At 35.8% G+C, this 19,273-nt stretch overlaps 2 protein-coding genes across 4 annotated transcripts in view; one reads left to right on the top strand and one right to left on the bottom strand.

Moving 5' to 3' along the window:
* psme4a (proteasome activator subunit 4a) overlaps positions 1 to 3,953 on the bottom strand; it is a 38,521-nt gene extending 34,568 nt beyond the window's left edge. For 2 of the 3 annotated variants that reach the window (XR_016094203.1, XM_088933883.1), the window contains exon 1: positions 3,477 to 3,948. Coding sequence is in view for 2 of the 3 variants with exons in the window: in XM_088933883.1 (XP_088790009.1) it covers positions 3,477 to 3,673 (197 nt within the window). In the remaining variant the exon portion in view is untranslated. Of the gene's footprint in view, positions 1 to 3,476 lie in introns of all 3 variants that reach the window. The other variant, XM_088933884.1, reaches the window with a different exon arrangement.
* A 5,636-nt stretch (positions 3,954 to 9,589) lies between these two features.
* The window catches only part of wdr27 (WD repeat domain 27), an 87,799-nt gene continuing 78,115 nt past the window's right edge, over positions 9,590 to 19,273 (top strand). The window contains exons 1-11 of the mRNA XM_088934193.1: positions 9,590 to 9,775; positions 10,098 to 10,239; positions 12,040 to 12,164; positions 13,847 to 13,960; positions 14,298 to 14,349; positions 14,436 to 14,506; positions 15,134 to 15,233; positions 15,518 to 15,629; positions 16,152 to 16,255; positions 17,060 to 17,124; positions 17,474 to 17,610. Coding sequence (XP_088790319.1) covers positions 9,590 to 9,775; positions 10,098 to 10,239; positions 12,040 to 12,164; positions 13,847 to 13,960; positions 14,298 to 14,349; positions 14,436 to 14,506; positions 15,134 to 15,233; positions 15,518 to 15,629; positions 16,152 to 16,255; positions 17,060 to 17,124; positions 17,474 to 17,610 — 1,208 coding nt within the window. The remainder of the gene's footprint in view (positions 9,776 to 10,097; positions 10,240 to 12,039; positions 12,165 to 13,846; positions 13,961 to 14,297; positions 14,350 to 14,435; positions 14,507 to 15,133; positions 15,234 to 15,517; positions 15,630 to 16,151; positions 16,256 to 17,059; positions 17,125 to 17,473; positions 17,611 to 19,273) is intronic.

The following is a 19,273-nucleotide window of genomic DNA, read 5'->3' as shown; positions in this document are numbered from 1 at the left end:
AGGTGTGTGAAAAAACATTTCATGGAAACATGTACAGTGATGGGCTGGGTTTTATGTTTCATTTTTGCCTTCAAGTGAACAACACTTAATCCTGAGCTAGGTGCAAGTCGGTATAATTTTGCATTTGGAAAACGCAAAATTACCTCTTTTGGAAAAATGTATTATTTAAAGTTTCTTCTCACAAGTTGGTTCTACTACTACTAAATGGATTATTTGAACAAATGCATGTCAGACACGCTAAATATAGTTATTTCCACTTTCAGTTTTCAGTGGCAAGGCAGTAATAGGAGTACTCCATATTGGCTACCAAACACATGCATGATGTGGGAAAAATCTGTTACTGGTTCAATGATTATATGTATTACATTGATCTGGTATCAAATTCCCTGTTGATTATGGGGGATAAACTGACCAAGTTCCTGACCAAGAATTCTCCTTGAAACTGCTTCAGAGGGGACTTAAATACTGCTTTCACATGATTGTTTTTATATGTTCTTGAATCTTTATCTTTGTGGTATAAGTCATAAGATCAGTAAAGTAGGTCAATGTCTGCCACAATACTTTTTCATCTTAATATAGTAAGCTAGGATAATTTAATTGTGGAACAAAGCTGAGAGAACTGAATGAGATTTTCCAAAGAAAGTGGAACTCTGTTAAACTGGTCAGATACTGAGAATGAGAAAGAAGTTTTCTGTGTCCAATTGCAAGTCAGCAAACAAGGCAAGCAAATCATTCTACCTCTATTTGTACTACTTAACATTAAGGTACAATAAATAATAAAACTCTGCCTGTTCCTTAGTTGCTGAAACTGAAATGCAATCTTTAGAGCAGAGTTAAGTGGTGCTTGCAGTGTTTAAAACATTTATTAATTTGGATTAATCTCCAATTTAACAAAGTGAAGAGGTTAAAACTTTGTCCTAGTTCAATACTGGACCCTGTACAATGAAAATATTGCACAATCTCCAGGATCTCCAAGCTCACACAACATTCATCAATACCAACTGTCCCTCACTTCAAAAGGAGATATTAAAATATCCCATTGAGTTCTCTTCCCTTGTCCAAAAAGATCTAACTAAACATGCTCTTCTCCCTTGAAGTCACCCTGCTTTAAATTCTATTCTTGAGCTGTCATGCTGTCAAGTGTTCCTTTCCTTTAAAATTTACAACAGTGATCAAAGGGCTGTAGCACTGACATTTTTAAATCCCATACTTTATAAATGAAAAGATTTCTATATCCAAGAGAAATTATATCAGACGGTTGTTCTAAACTGACTGGACAAAAACATCCATTGAGTCCTCATACCCCAGATATCTGCAGTTACTTTGCACAAGTGCACAAGGTTAATCAGATGAAGTATTAATAGTTTTTGGTGTTTATTTTTTTGTAAACTGACCTGCCTTTAACCTTATCTTTGCTTAATTCTGTTCCCTAGTTACAAACTCTAAACTTCTAATGACGAACACGTGATGAGGTGGTTCAGAACGAACGTCACAGACACTGAGTGTTTCATCAATCCCTCAAGCAGAGTTTGCAGGCAAAGTTGATTACTAATCCCAGAGGCCATGTAACTTGCATTACAGTCCTGCAGTTTACCAGCTTCACATACCTATGTATTTTGTACATTTCTTAAAAAAAAACTCATTTCAAAAGAAGAGAGGTATACTGAACAATTATCTCAACTATGATATTCAATACAAATTATGGTTAATAATGATGAATAAATTTCAATAGACAGACGACAATAAATATGATCTGCTAAAGTGGGATCTAGTGAATATGTAACGAGGTATTTCAGAAATAAACACCAAAAATATAAAACTCAGTACTGGATTTTGTTGAAAAACCAGGTCTGTTTCAGTTTTGCAGATTCCAGATACAAATAGTTTATGGGAGCCTTAGAAGTTCTACACCTACCTGTACCTAGAAAAGCAAACATATTTAAGATAATGTCACAGAAACAAATGCATCACCCTGATGATCTGAAATGATCATCAGATAAAGGGGTTGAAAAATTGTAATAAAGTCCCTACCAAAACTAATAAAAAGCTAAAACAGATTGTGCATTAAGAAAAAGGAGTCATTAAAAAAGAATAATATTCTGCAAGAACAGAAAATTATCGTGAGAATTAACTAAAGTAACGTAAACATTTTCAAGTAATGCAGAGGAGGTAAAACCTATTGACTAGTTTATCATATTGTTCTGTCCTGTACATATATGGAAGTGAATGCCTACTACAGTGTAAAAAGCCTGGAGCTTTCTGACTGCTTCTGGTACAGCACTACTTCTCCGGGTCTTTTTTACATAGCAGTAAAGAGAGCATGACTAAGCACTGTGAGAAAATAAATTGTGACAAGAGAGTCATACTGCAACTGGTAATTTAGGAGGCCTATTTTTGTTCCAGTCATGAGGACATTTCATTAAATTTTGTACTTATGCAAAATGTAATTCGAACTCGCTTTTTTATTTACAAACATGTCGACCATGTAAGCAGCTGTTACTATTACAACATATAAACTCAGTTTGGCAAAAACACCCGTGTGATGTGACTTGGACCACGGCTGATAACCGATTTACCCTAAGACAGAAATCAAATAGGACGAATGAAGCTGCAAGATTCCCCCGATTACAACTACAAAATTAAAAAGGCCCCGTCACAAAAGTGACCTAATTTTAACTTCATAACTTTATGTTATAGCACCAACACATAAGGAAACAAAAGTATAGAACACTCATTCCCAAGCTATACTATTCTTTTTTTCCGCTGATGAAACTAAGTACAGTATTTGCGAACCACGGCTAATAGTTCCCTAGTTACACTTCTCTGAAAATACTCCCTAGAGAGCTTTCAAGCGACCTAAGTAGTAACTTATTAAAAAATAGGCCAGTCCAATGTAGCGGATCTGAACTGTTGAACACTTCAAAAACCAACAACTGATGGCTTCTGAAACGTCATCACTACATTCCGGCGTTATTGCACGAATTCAGAACGACTGAAAAGAATGGCTAACGTTAATTTAAAAATCTCTTCTCCTAACGGATAAAATAATTGAATACGTACATCACATGTATTACACAATTATTGTTAGTAAGAACGGAATACGATTCCATAATGACTAGAGCCAAGTTTCTAAACGGAGACAAAACAAATGTAATTAAGCGAATCTCTATCTCGCAGCCGGTGACATTTAATTTGACTAAAGAACAGGTTCAAAAACGATCTTTTCATCGCGCAGGCTTGATCTTATTCAGTCTCGACGCTTCGCGCAAATTTTAAAGAGTGTAATGAAAATAAAAAATAAACGAATTTCTAAGAACACAAGCAGTGAAGAGTTATTTTTGACAGTTGCCGAGGTATTTGTTCCTGGGCCTGCTCCAGCCCAGGCAGCACTAGGCCTGCTCAGTGTCACCAGCAGCAGCTCACACTTCCCCCCATAAATGACACCTCTAACAGAGAAATTAAACTAAATTACTTACGTAGAAAGTTTCCTGGTCCAAAACATAACTCCGGGCCATAACTCCCTGAGGAGGACTGCCCGGCCCAAATTAGCTTTGATTTTTGACAAAATGTCATTGGATTCCTTGTCTAGTTTGTCCGAGTATGGTAGGAGTTTACTGTAAACGATCTCTTTTTGTGGAACAAAACCTAGTGCCTGAACCTCGTCTTTTTTCATATTATAATTTCCGAATCGTTTATATCTTTCCGTCGTTATTTCCCTGTGTTCTTCTTCCTTGCTGTACTTTCCTCGTATGATTAGGCAGTTGCAGTCGCCGCACTCTGTAACATTTGATTAATCTAATGAGGATGGTGCAGTTAGGAGTGTGTCAGCACTTGGGATCTCTGTCTGTTCTGACCTCCACAGTCACACACGTACATTCACACATATACACACATTCGGATTCTCCATGCACACACACATACAGACAAGGAAAAACACACACTCCTCCCCTTGCCCTTTGTCGTCATTTCCTGAATTACACACACCTTGTCGGGTTCGTCGCTTGCTCTCATAGTGGATATAGTTAGGAGTGTTCGACTGATTTATTTCACGATGTGAATAAATTAATATAGTGTTTTGGCAAGAAACACATTTTTAATTTAAAGGGGTTACGTACCTCAAAATATTTCCCCATGTTAATGTATTTAGTGGTTGTGGAAACAACTAGATTGAATGACTAAAATTGTATACTGTATCTATTTTTACAGTATAGACTTCCTAATGTAGCTATTTAAAAATAGAGGAATTTGTAAACAACAGGTGTAGCCAAAGAAATAAACATGTACTGTACTGTATAATTTTTTCACACTAATTTAGTTGTTTACTCTGATTATAAGTTCACAGTCCAGGTTAGGTCATTAGAAATGTGAATTCCCAAAAACCTAAAGCTGGTGACTGTTTCCACTTCTGTTCCATCAATACTGAGTGGGCTGTGAGTGTGCGGTCTGTGTCTCAGAAAGTCCACTAATTATTTATTTTGTATTTTAGATCAATATATAACTTAAAAGAGCAGTGAATGACTTCTAAAGAGCAATGCATTCTCAGTTTGAAAAAATATATTTTTTTACAAAAAATACTGCCATTTACTGTTCAAGGAATCTTACATCTTATGACATCTGCATTTGTGGTTTTGAATTTTTATATATAAGAGACATTTTATAGATATGAGAGCCTCTACCCAGCAAAATATGAACCTTAAAAATACAGTTTTAAAACAGCTGAGCAATCCTCATGTCTTCTACTGTACAGCTACAGCTTGTGTGTTTTAACTTAACCTCACTAAAGGTTTTATCGTGAGCACTGATACAAACAAGATCAGATAAAATCCCCTTAAGCCTGTTTTCGACAATGACCGCAGAAGCTGTTTCTTCACTGGTTAGTGGATGCTCTCCCTGCTGTGCATGTTGCTATAAGCAATTTTTATTAAGCAATTCTATAGATGAGAACCAGTTTGCTTATATAGGCATAAATACATGAAAATGTTGTATGGATAACTGCTCATATTTTAGTGGTTTGCTTAGCAGATGCTCCTATTCAGATTGACATAAAAAGTATACTTTGATTTGTGTACAGTAAATGTACGTGAAAGTACAATAAAACTAATAATATTAATAAAATAATGACTCGATTTGCATGGTTAAACTGGAAGTACAGCATAAGTGCTACACAAAACTAAAGCAAAAGAACTAAAATATTAAGAACTAAAGCAATATTGGATGAGCAGAGATACAAAGCAGTAATACAGTAGGTAACTTTCATATTTACAGTGAATATGTGACATTTGCAATTTACATTATCAGTATGAGAATGAAAAACATTAGTGCAATACAGTCCAAGTGTTGTTGAAGCATGTATTTGAAAGCTGAGAGGTCACAAGTGCTGTCTAATAGCAGGTCTTGAGCAGGCACTGAAAGGTGGTCATGGACTGAGCAGTTCGGATTTCATTCCACCACTGGGGAGCAGGAATAATGGGATCTGGGAGTGGGAGGATGGATAAGGGGGAAATAAAACTGGCAGAATGGTTGCCGATACAAAATATTAGAAAGTTGTTCTGACTGCTTCATAGTAGAACACTGTAACATCTTATGTGTTATTTTTGCTCTAGTACACAGAGAAATATACTGTAGTGAATGAACTGTGGCAGCTCAGGGTGGAGGGGGGAGGTGACTGGACTGTTCTTGAAACTAGGTCACAAGGAAGGCTGATTCCTAGCAAATACAGATTAACACCTGTTGGCAACATGTACCAGGACAGTAGAAACTCCATTCACCCTGTATTTGCTGATAGTTTCACTACTTGCTAACGTTTTGTTTTTGCCCCCACTCTTTCTAACTCTAGAAAAGGTACAACAAGTACAAAGTTTCTAAAACTTTGTAGAAATAAAATCAGAACTCAGCTTCTACGACTGACTTGTAGCCTGCAATATTTTCACTCTCATGCTTTTATAATTGAACTATAGAAAACGGGAAACACGTTGTGCTATAGAGACATTTGCTTAGAAAATTATCCTGAAATTATTACTGAATGAGAGGTTGACATCTTGCTTAGACGAAATATGTGAGAGTTTTTGTCTTAAAATGATCATTTATGTTGCAGACTTTTATTAATGTCGCTGTTTGTAGAAATTTACAGTACAAATGAGATTATGAATACAGATAACTGCAGTATTTTGAAAGTAGGCATCTTATTTAAGCAGTTCTAGAAAAACAGTTTAGTGAAGATATATGTAACACATGGAGTGATGAATCTACTTTGTGCCATTCAAAAATGCAGCACGTATACTAAGATTTTACCAGCTTTTAATACGGTAGTGCAGAGGTTACTGCATTTTATCTGAACAACAAGTACATTGGGACTATTAGCTCTCATATTTATAATTAACTGTATTTCGTCATATTTGTACCACTTAATGTTGGGCTATTATGCAATGATTTCCGTTTCTGAAAAAAAAACTTCTGAAGTCATACATCGACTTTGGCTGCCAAAAAAAAAAACTTCGGTTACCAAAAATCCAGCAAATAAATGTCAACGAATAGAATTGTTATTTTCAACGGTATATTTTTGTCGTCATCTCAAGTTGTGAAGGTACAAGACAACCTGTCACCCGTGTAGTATTATAACTTGGCAGGAAACTGTCCACAGTCACACTTCAGAAGTGAAGCATTCAGTCTATATTTAACACTCCCCAAGCGTCCTTAATCTTCCTGGAGTAGGTGGAAATATTTCTCGGGCTGGCGTCAGAGAGCCACAATGCCTTTCTCAATAACTTTTCTTTAGGCTTTTATTTAATGTACAGTACCAGTTGTATTAATGGCCATTTTTAGGTCCATAATCATTTCGACTGTAAAAAAAATCTTATTTTAATATTGAATACGAGGGTGGCCTCTGGCGGGGAATTCTAGAATTACAAATATACTGTACAGACCTTATCGCACTCCTTTTGTAACTGATCTGTTTTGGAATTTGTATAATTCGTCAAATTTGAACATCCTGAGATATTTATTTATGTGCAATATAGAATCCGTGATCAAATGGATAGTAATTTACTTTTTCCATTAAACTTTTAATATTAATGTATTAATGTGGCATAATAAACTTGATTTAAAAATATATGTGTTGTACTGTATGACGCATATATAGAAGACCTACTTAGAAAAAAAATGTTAGAAATAGTTCGTTTGGGATGCTTTATTAAGACAAGTGAATAAACAAACGCGTTTCTGAAAAGTAGACGCAGCCGTGCTTGGAATGGCCCAGCTGGCGTCCCGTTAATTTGTGCTGCCAAGACAACGACAAACAACATTCCCAAGTTTCTGGTGAGTTTTCATTTTTTTAAAAGTTGCTTATTTTGTTGTATTGTTCCTCTTGTAAAATCTCAATTAAAAGATCTGAACTAAAAAGATGCGAGTGTTATTAAGAGAGTGTTATTTTGTGATTTTTTCTGAGTCCGTGCACAGATAATTATGCATACTGACAGCCATGCACCACACAGTCAGACTGTTGGAAGATAAGATCAAAGAACTATAACAGGATTTAGCAGGTGTTTTTTAGTATTTTATTTTCATTCTGATGTTTATTGAGTTATATCGTCACTTGTTAATTACATCCGTTTAAAGTTTGCAGACTGTTGGATTATACAGTTGGAGATCAAGTGTAGTTAGGAACTGAACTTAATCGAGGTAACAACAACCAAGTCAAAGGCATAGACAGAATTAATCAAGTGGACTTCATCAGGATAAGCAATGAAGTATGAACCCGAGGACACAAGTGGAAACTACATGGAAGAGCATTAAAACAAGGGTTGTGAGACCATGTTGTTGAAGCAGATACCCTAGTAGTTTCTTTCAACTAATCCTCTGATCAGTTAGATAATTACAACCAAATGGACTAGATGGTCTGAATAGCCTCCTCTTGTTTTTAACCTTTCTTATGGTCTTAGTTCAGTATGGTGACCAGGAACTGTAGAGTAAGAGTATTGAATGCCAGTCCTCAAGTACCAGATTTCTGTAGGATTTAGAAATGCCTTTCAATTTGCACTTGGAAAACACAGCTGATTGATCCAGTTCAATTCAATTGGACTTATTTCAATTCAATTCAACTTAATTCAATTTAGAGATTATTGCATGTGTAGTGAAGTACATAGTTCTATAAATACTCTCCCACAAATTGTAAACATTGAGTATTGCCAAGAAATATTATGGTTAAATGGTTAAAAATGTGACATTCTATATAAAGATTCTAATTCTCTTTCCCTTTTCTGTTCTCCATTAAAAATCAATGATGTCATTGCATTGGTCTATAATGAATGAAAAATGTTTGTGTAGCTATGTACAGTACACATCTTATATTTACTATTCAGCTTCATAACAACCCAATTTTCCATACTTCCTCAGAGTACATCATCTTGTCTTTCTGCATCTAGAATTTACACATTTTAACAGTTGTGGTTAAAAGGTTTGTCAAAGAGAAATACTTTCCTATTATAGACACTAGATGGCAGTGAGAGTGCATTTATTAAAAGTGCAGTATGCAGTCCTGCATATCTGTGCTTCATTCCCTATATTCCCAGAAACACATAAAAAACCATTCTGAGTTCGATGTGGCCTGTAACTAATTGCAGACATTACCACTTCAATTTTTTTGACCAGTAAATTGATTAGCACGTTGAAAACTTGTCAATAAATTTTAAAGAGGACCACTAACAAACATCAGAAATCCACATTACCAACATTATAGCTTGCACCAATGTAGGTACTGCGGCAAGCTATATGTCTGAGTATATTTAAAAGTTCCCCCAGGAATCTGCAGAACTGACAGACAAAATACCTTAGTCCATTTATCCAAATATATTTCATTCATCTGTAGGAGCTACATCTCACCTTAATTAGCAAAATTTAAAAATGTGACTGATGTATTATATAAGTTTAGGTGAAGTAAGTGAAATTTAGTCTTTGCAGTGATTAATTTAAGTATTTATTCCCTAGTCCTGCAGATAACATGCTCTTAGAATATTTCCAGGTACCTTTTAGTGTTCATGTCTCAATTAAATTACCACTAGACATATATACTTCATTGTTATTTGGCAATATTCTTTTACTTAACTTTGCAATTTAATAACCTGTCATTCACAACCTCTCCTTGTCTCCATTGAGAGTCACAGGATAACATTTCTGTAAGGTTATGCATTGCAGGAAACTGGCACATCATTGTGCTGTAGGTTGTACAAAAGGTTTTATTTTAACCCATTTCCCTTTTATGCCTCTTGCTCTTACCATGCAAGGCTCAGGAACTTATAAACACACATGGAGAATGTGATAGAGAAGGTGGTCACATTGATATCAGTAGAGTCCTTGTGGTTTTTTGTTTATCTGGCATTTTACAGCAATGAAAGGACTTTTTTCAAGTATAGCAGTGCTGTCAAGGTGGTTTTACAGCCTGCTTTGCAATTTCCTGTATTGAACAGATGAATTCAGTTGTGCAATACATTTTGCTCATAGCTGGAAAATGAAAAAGAGTGTGATTTAATATACCAGTTTTGTGTCTATGTTTATTGCCTCTATTTTATGTTGGGATTTCTAGACTGAAAGATAAATGGATGGCTTGCACAGTGCCTGTGTGTCTGAGGACTGTGTCCGGGGAGTTCTCGAGGAGAGGTTCTCTGTGTCCTGCAAAGCACCAGTGTCTCACATCCAGGTCGACTGCTGCTCCTCCCTCTGTGCCTTCCCACTGCAGGGCAATGAACTGTGCATCCAGAGCATCGCTGACCCTTCTCTGCAGGTCTGCAAAATCCATTTAGTTAAACAATTACAACAGTTATTATTAACAAGAAATACTTTTTTTTGCTGGTAAAGGTAAATGACAATCCTGTTATTTGTTTTTGATCCTCATATTGGTGTCTTTGGTCCATAGCTAAAGATCATCGTAATCCTGAATAAGTTAATACTTAAGTAAAATTAACTAATTAAGAGCTGACTTGCATTGAAAACCAGAAGACAGTGCAGCTTTGCAGGACCATGTTCTGAAGTCCCTGTGCCAGTCTATGATCAGTTATAGTAATCAGATACTTTGTTATGAATAACTGTTTCTTCCATCTCTGCAGCCCTTGCAGCTGAAAGGCCATCATCATTCCATATCTGCTGTGACCTTTGGTAACAGGCAGAAGCCACTGTTAATCTGTTCTGCCTCGGAGGACTATGTGATAGTGTGGGACGTAGAGAGATGCCGCAAGAAAACAGAAGAAGGTAATACAATTTGTATTCAGATGATACAATCTGTATTTAGAACTAACCCTGCATTTCATTAAGACTTGATATGTTTGCATGTGCCTAAAATTATGTTTATATTGCTTGTCTTTCTAATAAGATATGAAAATAAAAATTCAAATCATGGTTATTTAATTTTTGTTATATAGTGAAATAAATGTACTCATAATGGAGCAATTGTGTTCTTGAATTTTTGCTTAATCTTATTTAAGATTTATTTAAAAATATTGATTTTAGTTTACCAGGTTTTGCATTTTTTGCCTGGGAGTTGACAAAAGGATTATTCATCAGTAATTTGTTTTTCTAAATGGAGAATAATTTCTCAATTTTCCTGAAGCTTATGTCATTACTGTTTGCTTAGGTCAGTCACAACATAGCAATGTCTAGTTGCCCCCTACCATATTATTGCACAATGAAATGCAGTACTCTAAGTTTTATATCAGTAACTAGTTGGTAAAACACAAAATGTTATCTGCATTTTTAAAAAGTTGACAGACTGTTGGACATGTATCGTTCCTAAGGGATTAAGGTTCAAATGTTCAGTGTTTGGTAAATGAGCTGAATTAAAATACCAAAATGAGTTTAATTAAGAAACTGTATAAACAGCTATTCAAAAGGACATGACTTAAGTTATTGCAAGAAAAGTGTAAGATACAATACGTCCATGCACTGCCTGGTTAATGTCAGCATGATTAAAAGCAGCCTGTCTGGGAGAAAAGTTGCCTGGAGATTCAGTTGTTTTGATTCAACAATCAGCAACCTTGTCCAGAAAAACAAATAAACTAGCTCTGTGAGGGGCAGGTTATATCTTGGAAGGCTCACAGGTCTGCACACAAGCCCAGAGCATGCATGTTTTCAGGCTACACTGGCTACATTATGAGAAGTTCCTGGAAGAAATAGACATGTATCAACAGAATTACTGTTTGCATGAAGCTAATCTGCATATTCTGGGGGCATCAATGGTAACATTGTTAACTGAGAGACAAAATTGCTGTCTTGTTTGGACCAGACAACATCTGAGGTGGCAGCAGTGATAGTTACTTATTCACAGGTTATTCACAGACCTGACAGAAGACAACGTGTGGAGACTTTCTAATATGTATGAAACTGAAGTCAAGCCAACTGGTGGAGAGATACAGATCATCTTTAACACAAAAATGCCTTTGTCAAAGACCGAGAGTGTATTACTGCGCAGCAATACATTTGTAAAGTCAATAGTAATTCTGTTCCTGGAAACCATATAGAAGTGTCAGTTTTGCTGCAAGACAATGCAAGGCCACATGTTACTAAGATTACAGTGACACCACCATGAGAAAGCAATGCCATGGTCATATCAAGACCAGTTTGATAATCTATGAGAACAGCTGTCCAATACTATCAACAGAAAACAGCCAAGATGGCTGACAAACACTACCTGGCTGCAGCTGCAAGGAAGAGTGGCAGAACATACCACAACTCTTAATACATCTCCAGGCTGATTAGGGCTGTGCTACAGTGCCAGGCATGTGTTAATGCTCGGAGAGACCATACCCAAAACTATCTTTGTAATTATTTTCATTTTAACAATGTGTCTCACTTCATATTGAATATTTATGAGGATTAATTGATTACTGATTAATTGTTCCTGTTTGCATTTTCTGGTCTTCTGTATATTTATGTTTAAAATGTTGAATAAATCTGTTAGACATGAGTACATCAGTATATTTTCTTTATACTGATGGTATTTTAATAGTTAAATAGAATTTTACATTTTTTTATTATATCAGATTTTATTTTCAGGTTTGATCGCCATGGGGACTATAATTGGAACTCTCATTGGAAATGTCAGTCATTTGTCTATATGCCCAAGAGATGAAAAGGTTGCAGCATGCACTGGTGCAAAAATATACATATTGAATATTAAGGTAAGTTTTTCCTAGGCAGACGGCATGTAGTTCAGTCATACAGGTACTATGATTTTCTAAGGTTCCATGTAACCTTAGTAGCATGGAAATTATTTCACGCTTTTGAGTTTAGCTCATATTACAAATTATAAAGAATATTTATCTAATAAAGCACCCAGTATTTCAGTTTTAATATGAAATTAAGTATTTTATGCTTATATGTCTCCTTTTTCATTCTTACAGCAGTTAGTGTTATTTTCAAGGCAATGTCAACCTAGATCCATTTTTATTTATTATTAAATAATAATAACTGTCTATGTGTTTTTCACCTACAGTATAGATAATCTTCTCTTCAGCAATCTATGGGCTAGTGGAGTAATGTACATTAGTTAAGAACATAGATATGTGTGAACATACACATACTGTGTATAGAAATGCTTTAAAAATACAATACCAGATTCTAGATCATCTTTAGGTATGAATTTGCTGCAGCATTTCCACCCTGTAGCCTGATCTCATCAGATCACACAAGCTAAGCAAGGCTTGGCCTGGTCAGCACTAGGATCCAAGGAAAATTGAGGTTGCTGGTGCAAGTTGTGTTGATGCAGTGGCAGGTACTCATATTTTCAAACCAATGATACAGTATGGTGACAGGGGGACATTGTCCTTTATATAAATCTTTAGACCAAAGTACTGACTACTTGGGATCTTCAATAACTACGACACTTTACATGTTTGAGTTTTGAGTAGGTGTGTGAAATCCAATAGTGAAGCAATTTCTTACTTCTTTACCTGAATTGTTCTTTAGTGGGGCTGCTGGCATATAATAGCTGCCATGTATCAGGTGGGTGCTGCACAATATTGGTGGATGAAATGGGTTCCTGCCTACATGTAAGGTTTTTGGAGATTCTTTGGGATTAAAAAACAATACATAAATGCAAAGAATTATTATGAGCTATGTTTTGGGAGTGATATACAGTAATTTCATCATTTGTAAACAAGCTGTTGACATGAAAGTGAAGAGAATTATGGATTGTATGGGTCACATGGTACATTTGGCATTGCTTGAGAGGCTGTTACATGCTCACTTGGACTAAAATGCATGTGCTGCAGACCACTGCACAGGATTTTTTAAAATCTAATTCCAGGTTCAACTAGAAAGTAAAAGGGATCCTTGACATATGAATGGACATCATCTGCATTTCCGTGGGATGTACTTGTTTCTGTAAGAACAATTAGAGCATAATTCTCACAGTGCTGTCAACAGGACACTGTTCTGTGATATTACCATGGACAACTCCAAGATGGCTCTCAGTGGTGTCATTAATAGCCCCACACCATTATGCTATCACTGCCAAAACAGTGCTGCTCCCTGCACATGCCACAGAGCAGGGACATTTGATTGTTTCTCCTGCTAAGACATTCTCCACCACTGCCAAATGAACCACAGAATTGTGATTCATCATTCCTGACAGAGGTATTTCCATAGCATGCTCCTTGCCTTAAATTTAAGATGGCATCACCACAGTGTTACTTAATATAATTTACAAACATTAGATGAATTAGTTAGTGCTGCATTATTAAGAATTAAGATTGAAAATGTTCTGATTCTCTAAAACATTTGAGTATAGGTCATGCAATTCAATAAGTGAAACTGAATGATTCCAGTGCTGTATAATTTAGACTTGCTGTCCATATCCCAGCAGGAGGAAGTTCTCTCAGTGTTTGAAGGTCACCTGGCTGCAGTGACTGCAGCAGTATTCCCCTCCTGGAATGCAGACATTATTGTGTCCATCTCTGAAGACAGAACATTTAAGGTACAAAATAACTCTTAACTGTAGACTGGATGTAACAAGTCAATAAGATGTAGCATTGCATCTGCTTTTAGATTAGTGAAGTGAATAGACTGTGAGAAATAAAAGGTGAGATATAAATAATATTTATTGTGATGGACTGGAGTTCCATCCATTGTGTATTCCGCCCTGTGCCCATTGCTTGCTGGGATAAGTTCCCACTCCCCCACAACCCTGTAGTGGATAATGTGGTTAGAAAATGGATTGATGGGTCAATAATACTTACCGATATTTTGTATCTCTACACATACACTGGCCAGATTAGTTTTATTTTGTTCTAAATTTTTTTTTCTTTTTATAGGTTTGGAATCTGTCAAATGAGGAGCTTATCCACCAGTCCGCTGTTTTATCAGGTACATTCAGAAAATGACAAATTTCGAATTGACTTTCTGAAAATGTAATGTTAATGTTTTTGGTGTTTTTTATTTAATTTTTTTAGGTTCCTCTCTGCTCAGTGTGTTCCTAAGTGAAATGAATAAACAGCTTATCACTGGATCAGCTGATGGTCAGGTATATCTTACACAAGGGGAAGCAATTCTGAAAAACATTTTTTTTTTAAATGCACTTACACAGATATAGAGTACCGAACCCATTTATTATGAGTCTAAAAGGAAGCAGTAAAATAGGCCTTGGAATAGGCCTTGGAATATGTCATTAAAAACTTTAATTTCTTCAAGGACTGTTGGCATTTTAGAAGCATTTATTCATAATAAGGAGCAAGAAATGTTGTTCTCTTGTAGGCCACAGAAAATGGAGTAAAATTATTTAAATAAAAATGTTACTTAACTTTCCTAGTATCTTTCCTACCCCTCCATTTACTGTAAAACTGGTGATGTAATACTCAAGCTTAATTCAATTACAGAATTAAATAGCTAGTTTAAAGCTTGTAATTTTTTTTCAACCACCACATAAATATATTTTACTAAACAAGAATTTATATGCTGTGAACTAGATAACTAGAATAATAAAACAATATATATATTATGTCGACATATACTAAAATACCCTATCCTTTTTTAACCAAATTACTGATTATTTCTAAAATTATATTAAAGTTATTCATTTAAAACCTGTTAGTGTCTAATGAAGCTTTTATGTATTGGAAAAAGTAGTTCAAGAACTTTCTTTCTTGGTCAGGTCTGGGTCTTCAGTCTCCTCAGTGAACACAAGTACCGCTTAGTTACAAGGGTGGATTTACAGAAAACTGAACAAAGATATCTGAAGAATAATCAGAAAGGTAAATCTCATATACAGACACCTTGGTAAACAATTAAATAGCTGATAGGGATTAGAAGCCAGCATTGATTGCGGTTTCTGCATATTACTGAAAATGTAGTGTCTCATTTCACATACAGTTTGTCCTGCTAAGTATATTAACAAGAAAAATAGATTATACTGCTGTGTAGACTTTGATGTCTGTTGACAGGATCTCATCTAGTGTGGGTTAGGGTCTGCCAAAACATGAGAGCTTTGCAGAAATACTGCTCTGAGGAGTACATCATGAGGTTAATTTCTTTACAGGGACTTCTATTAAAGACAGCTTGGAAAAGAACAACAAAGTGGAGACTGTAAATCCAGTTTTGAGAATTGCACCTTTCATGCCAGTTCTTGACACAAGAGGAAATGCAGACAGGTACTGTAAACATGAAAGTACAAAATCTCTCCATCTCTTGTTTTTCACTAGAGAATGAGCTGCAGTATACTGTACATATGTTAATTTTTAAAGTTTGCATCAAAATACTTTAATTTCGCATTTCATAGTACCATGCTAATATTAACAAACTGTGCAATGCACGGTATATGGTTTCCTTTTGTTTTACTCTGTACAATTAAAACATCAAGTGATTTTTACATTTTTAGCTGGATATATAAGTGTTGTTTAGGAACAGTTGCAACTTACTTATTTCTAAACATCATGGAAATGTGTTATTAGTGTCCGAGGTTGTGAATCCATGCACACTGCACTTACATGATTCAGCACTTATAGGGGTACCTTCCCCTTTAGAGAATCCCAGATCAGTTTTGGAAGAGGCGTGTTTGATTCTGTGGAGAGGAGTGCTGATGTTCAAATGCATAATTTATTTTCATTTATGTACATTTTTTTACAGACTAATTGTGAAATGTATTTTTTTCTTTCTCCCTTTTTTCTTAAAAGCTTTTGTAGCAGGAGTGGGAGCTGTTTTTGGATTGGAAGTTCAGATGGTGTTTATCTTATTAATTTGGCTACTTCTGAGTTGTGCGCAGTTATGCACTTCAAAGGTAACCACAGACAAACATTTAATTACTGATCCACTTTCAACTTCATTGAGGGTGTAAGTTCTTCCAGGAGAGGTTCAGGAAGTGCTTGAGTTGTGGGATTTTCTGTAGCACTGCAGTGCTGAATGATTCCTCACTTTTTTCTGCAGTATGATTCGTTCTTTCTCTTTTTCTTTGGTGTGTTTTCTGCCTTGTGGCAGATATTAGATGAGGCACTAGTGAGCAAGGAATGATACTGTACAGTATATTGTTCCTTACGAAGGTGGATAATAGCAACCCAATAATTCTGTAGAGCTGGTATCACGAGTTGCTGAGTGTGGATCAGGTTTTTGAGTGCCCACATTGTAGTATCCCTGTATTAATTCTGATTCCCTCAGCTGTGCCTGGACTCCTCTGCTATAATCCTTTTGCTATCAGAAAGAACAGAGATTTTCAAGGCAGCATAAATTACACAATCCTGGCTTGTTTCCACATCTTTCTCAGTTGCCTTATTATTGTTAAAGTGGCCAGAATTTCAAAGTTGTGGCTGGTTACCAAAACTGCCAACTTCTGTAATTCATGTCACTTGCAAAAATCAGCCACTGGAGGCTGGTAGCTGTAAATTACGTTAATCAGATCTCATTGTGTTTATTTGTAAAGCAGAGCTGTTGGCAGCTACACAATTTATTACACATTGAAGACTTGTGCTGCTTATTACAAATGCAAATGTAAAAGAACTAAGGAAATCAATAGCTTTAGATTTGTGGTTCAGGGTCTTGTGTTGGAGGCAATTAATATAAATTCACTTAAAATGCAATTTTCCTGTAGATTACCCTGGATTAACCATTGCAATGGCAGGATCATGGGCGATCCAGCAAGGAAACCAAACCAATGCAAGTACTCCTTTCCTTTGTGACTGAATTATAAATAACTTTATGTTGTTCATTATAGAAAACTAAATTTCTGTCAGCAGAATTTACCAGTTAGAGTCAGGCTTCCTGTTTCCATGCTTGTTATCCTTGTGTTAAACAAAATACATTAAAATCAGTTGTAGAACGTATACAGTACCTTCAGTATTTTATAATGCCCCAATTAGCAGTTTATGGTTTCATAAATCTGATACGATTTGAGATGTAAAGGTTTTATAAGGTTTGGCTCACTCATACATCCTGAAGGAAACTGGAGCAGAGGTGGTGAGGAACATTATTTCTCTCCTAAACTGATGTGCTAATTTCTCTGTAGGTTTTCTGCCTTCTGACATCCATGTTTGAAGACAACATTGCTCTGGTGCAGATCAATGTGGCAGTGCTGGCTGAAAGTCACCGTTACTTTAATGGGCAGGAATGTCCAGGGGAAGACAACCTGTATGTGGTTGCCAGGTACAGTATTTGTTTACGTGATATTTTTCTTATAAGACTCAAGATTTGCATTATGACTACTATGAAGGTTCAAGCTAAAATAAAATGCAAAATAATAAAGATGTCCTTTTTGAGAGGTTCACAAAATAGGGAGAAAGGCATTTTACAGCACTTCTATTATTTATAAATTCATGTTTTTGTGTTCCTGATTCTGTTCCAAAAAGAAAAGCAGTTTCCCCTGTTCTGCTTTACTTGGCTTGGCACCTATAGTATTCCAGAATAATGATGTATTGATTGAATTGCATTTTGTTGTTTACTTAAGCTATCTTTACAAGCCTACAAAAAATAAATTACTAGAACACCCCCCAAGAAAGTGCAACTGGCAAAACAGATTAATTATATAAATTATTAATGAGTCCGTACAACAAGCAATTTAATTTCTTCCAGAATGCTGTTCACATTTCTTACAGAATTTTTCATTATTGTAAAATGTCACACAAAAGACCTCAGTCCTTGAGTTCCACTGCATTATTTCAGAGAGTTTTTTAGCTAATGTAAATGGGTTATCTGAAAGTCTTGCCAGGACATTTTCTGAGCTGTGCTATGACTGTTTGGTACAATGGGTGAGTGTCTCAGTTGACTGGATTTTAAACTCAAGGAATCCTGAGGGATATAATTTGGAGTCCATGTGTTTCAGCACATGGCCAGGCACCTGATTCCAATCTGGAATCTGACATTTCTCTTCCCATAATGACAATGAAACTGTGGTTTTCCGATATAGGGAGATTGCTAGAAAGGAAAACTAAGGAAATAAGAATACAGTTACTGTATGCACATAATGGAGGGTGACTACTACTATGGTGTTAATTGGAGACGCATAGAACATATTCTGGTCCTACTGCGCTAGATATTTCTATGTTATCTTCATTGTACGGCCTTTCTCAACATCCTGAACACTGAATTCAGTATCTGTACCTGTGAGGTAAAACTGAAATACAAAAGACTTCTTTGCTTCTCAGAGATATAATGAAACACTGACCAATTTTATTGTTTCATTGTGAGGTTTAAATACTGCTAAGTATCACCTTTTTATGAATTGAATTTTAATCTGACATGGGGTTAATAGCAGATCTCCTAAATTCAAATTAATCAAAACACATTCTTTTACCAGTGGTAATCATAAATTGTGATGTAGAGTAATTGCTTTCTAATTAATCTGTTTTATGTACAGTATACAGTATGTACATATTGTTCACATATAACACAATCCAAGACATTACTTTATACTTAGATTCATCTGTCTGCAAATCAAGAAGCAGAATCAGTAAATGCAATACTGCTAAAAGAATAATAAAAATGATGTCCTCATTTGCATGTGAATCTTTCACTTTAAGATTTTAACGTGAGACGGTACTTGAATTAAGGAGTTTGGGAGCCAAATGGAAAGTCCTTAAGAGCTGCTGGAAGGTTGCACAAACATTAATAGAAACCTCATGTGCCAGGAAACCAACTTCACAGCAGCTGGCAAAGGGAACTAAGGGATTAAAACAGTGAGGAGTAAAGCAGTGCAATGGGCCAAGACACAAGATGTAAGAATTGCTGCAAAGACAAATTAAACTCCCATCTTTCCAGCCTCCCTGTAGACCTTCCACAGCAGAAAAGTGTCTGCTTTAGGAAAAAGAAC

This window comes from Atractosteus spatula, chromosome 15 (assembly GCF_055471065.1).
Source record: "Atractosteus spatula isolate fAtrSpa1 chromosome 15, fAtrSpa1.hap1, whole genome shotgun sequence".
Taxonomy (NCBI): domain Eukaryota; kingdom Metazoa; phylum Chordata; class Actinopteri; order Semionotiformes; family Lepisosteidae; genus Atractosteus; species Atractosteus spatula.
Note: the sequence above shows the minus strand (reverse complement) of the source record. Positions and strands in the feature narration are given on the sequence as shown.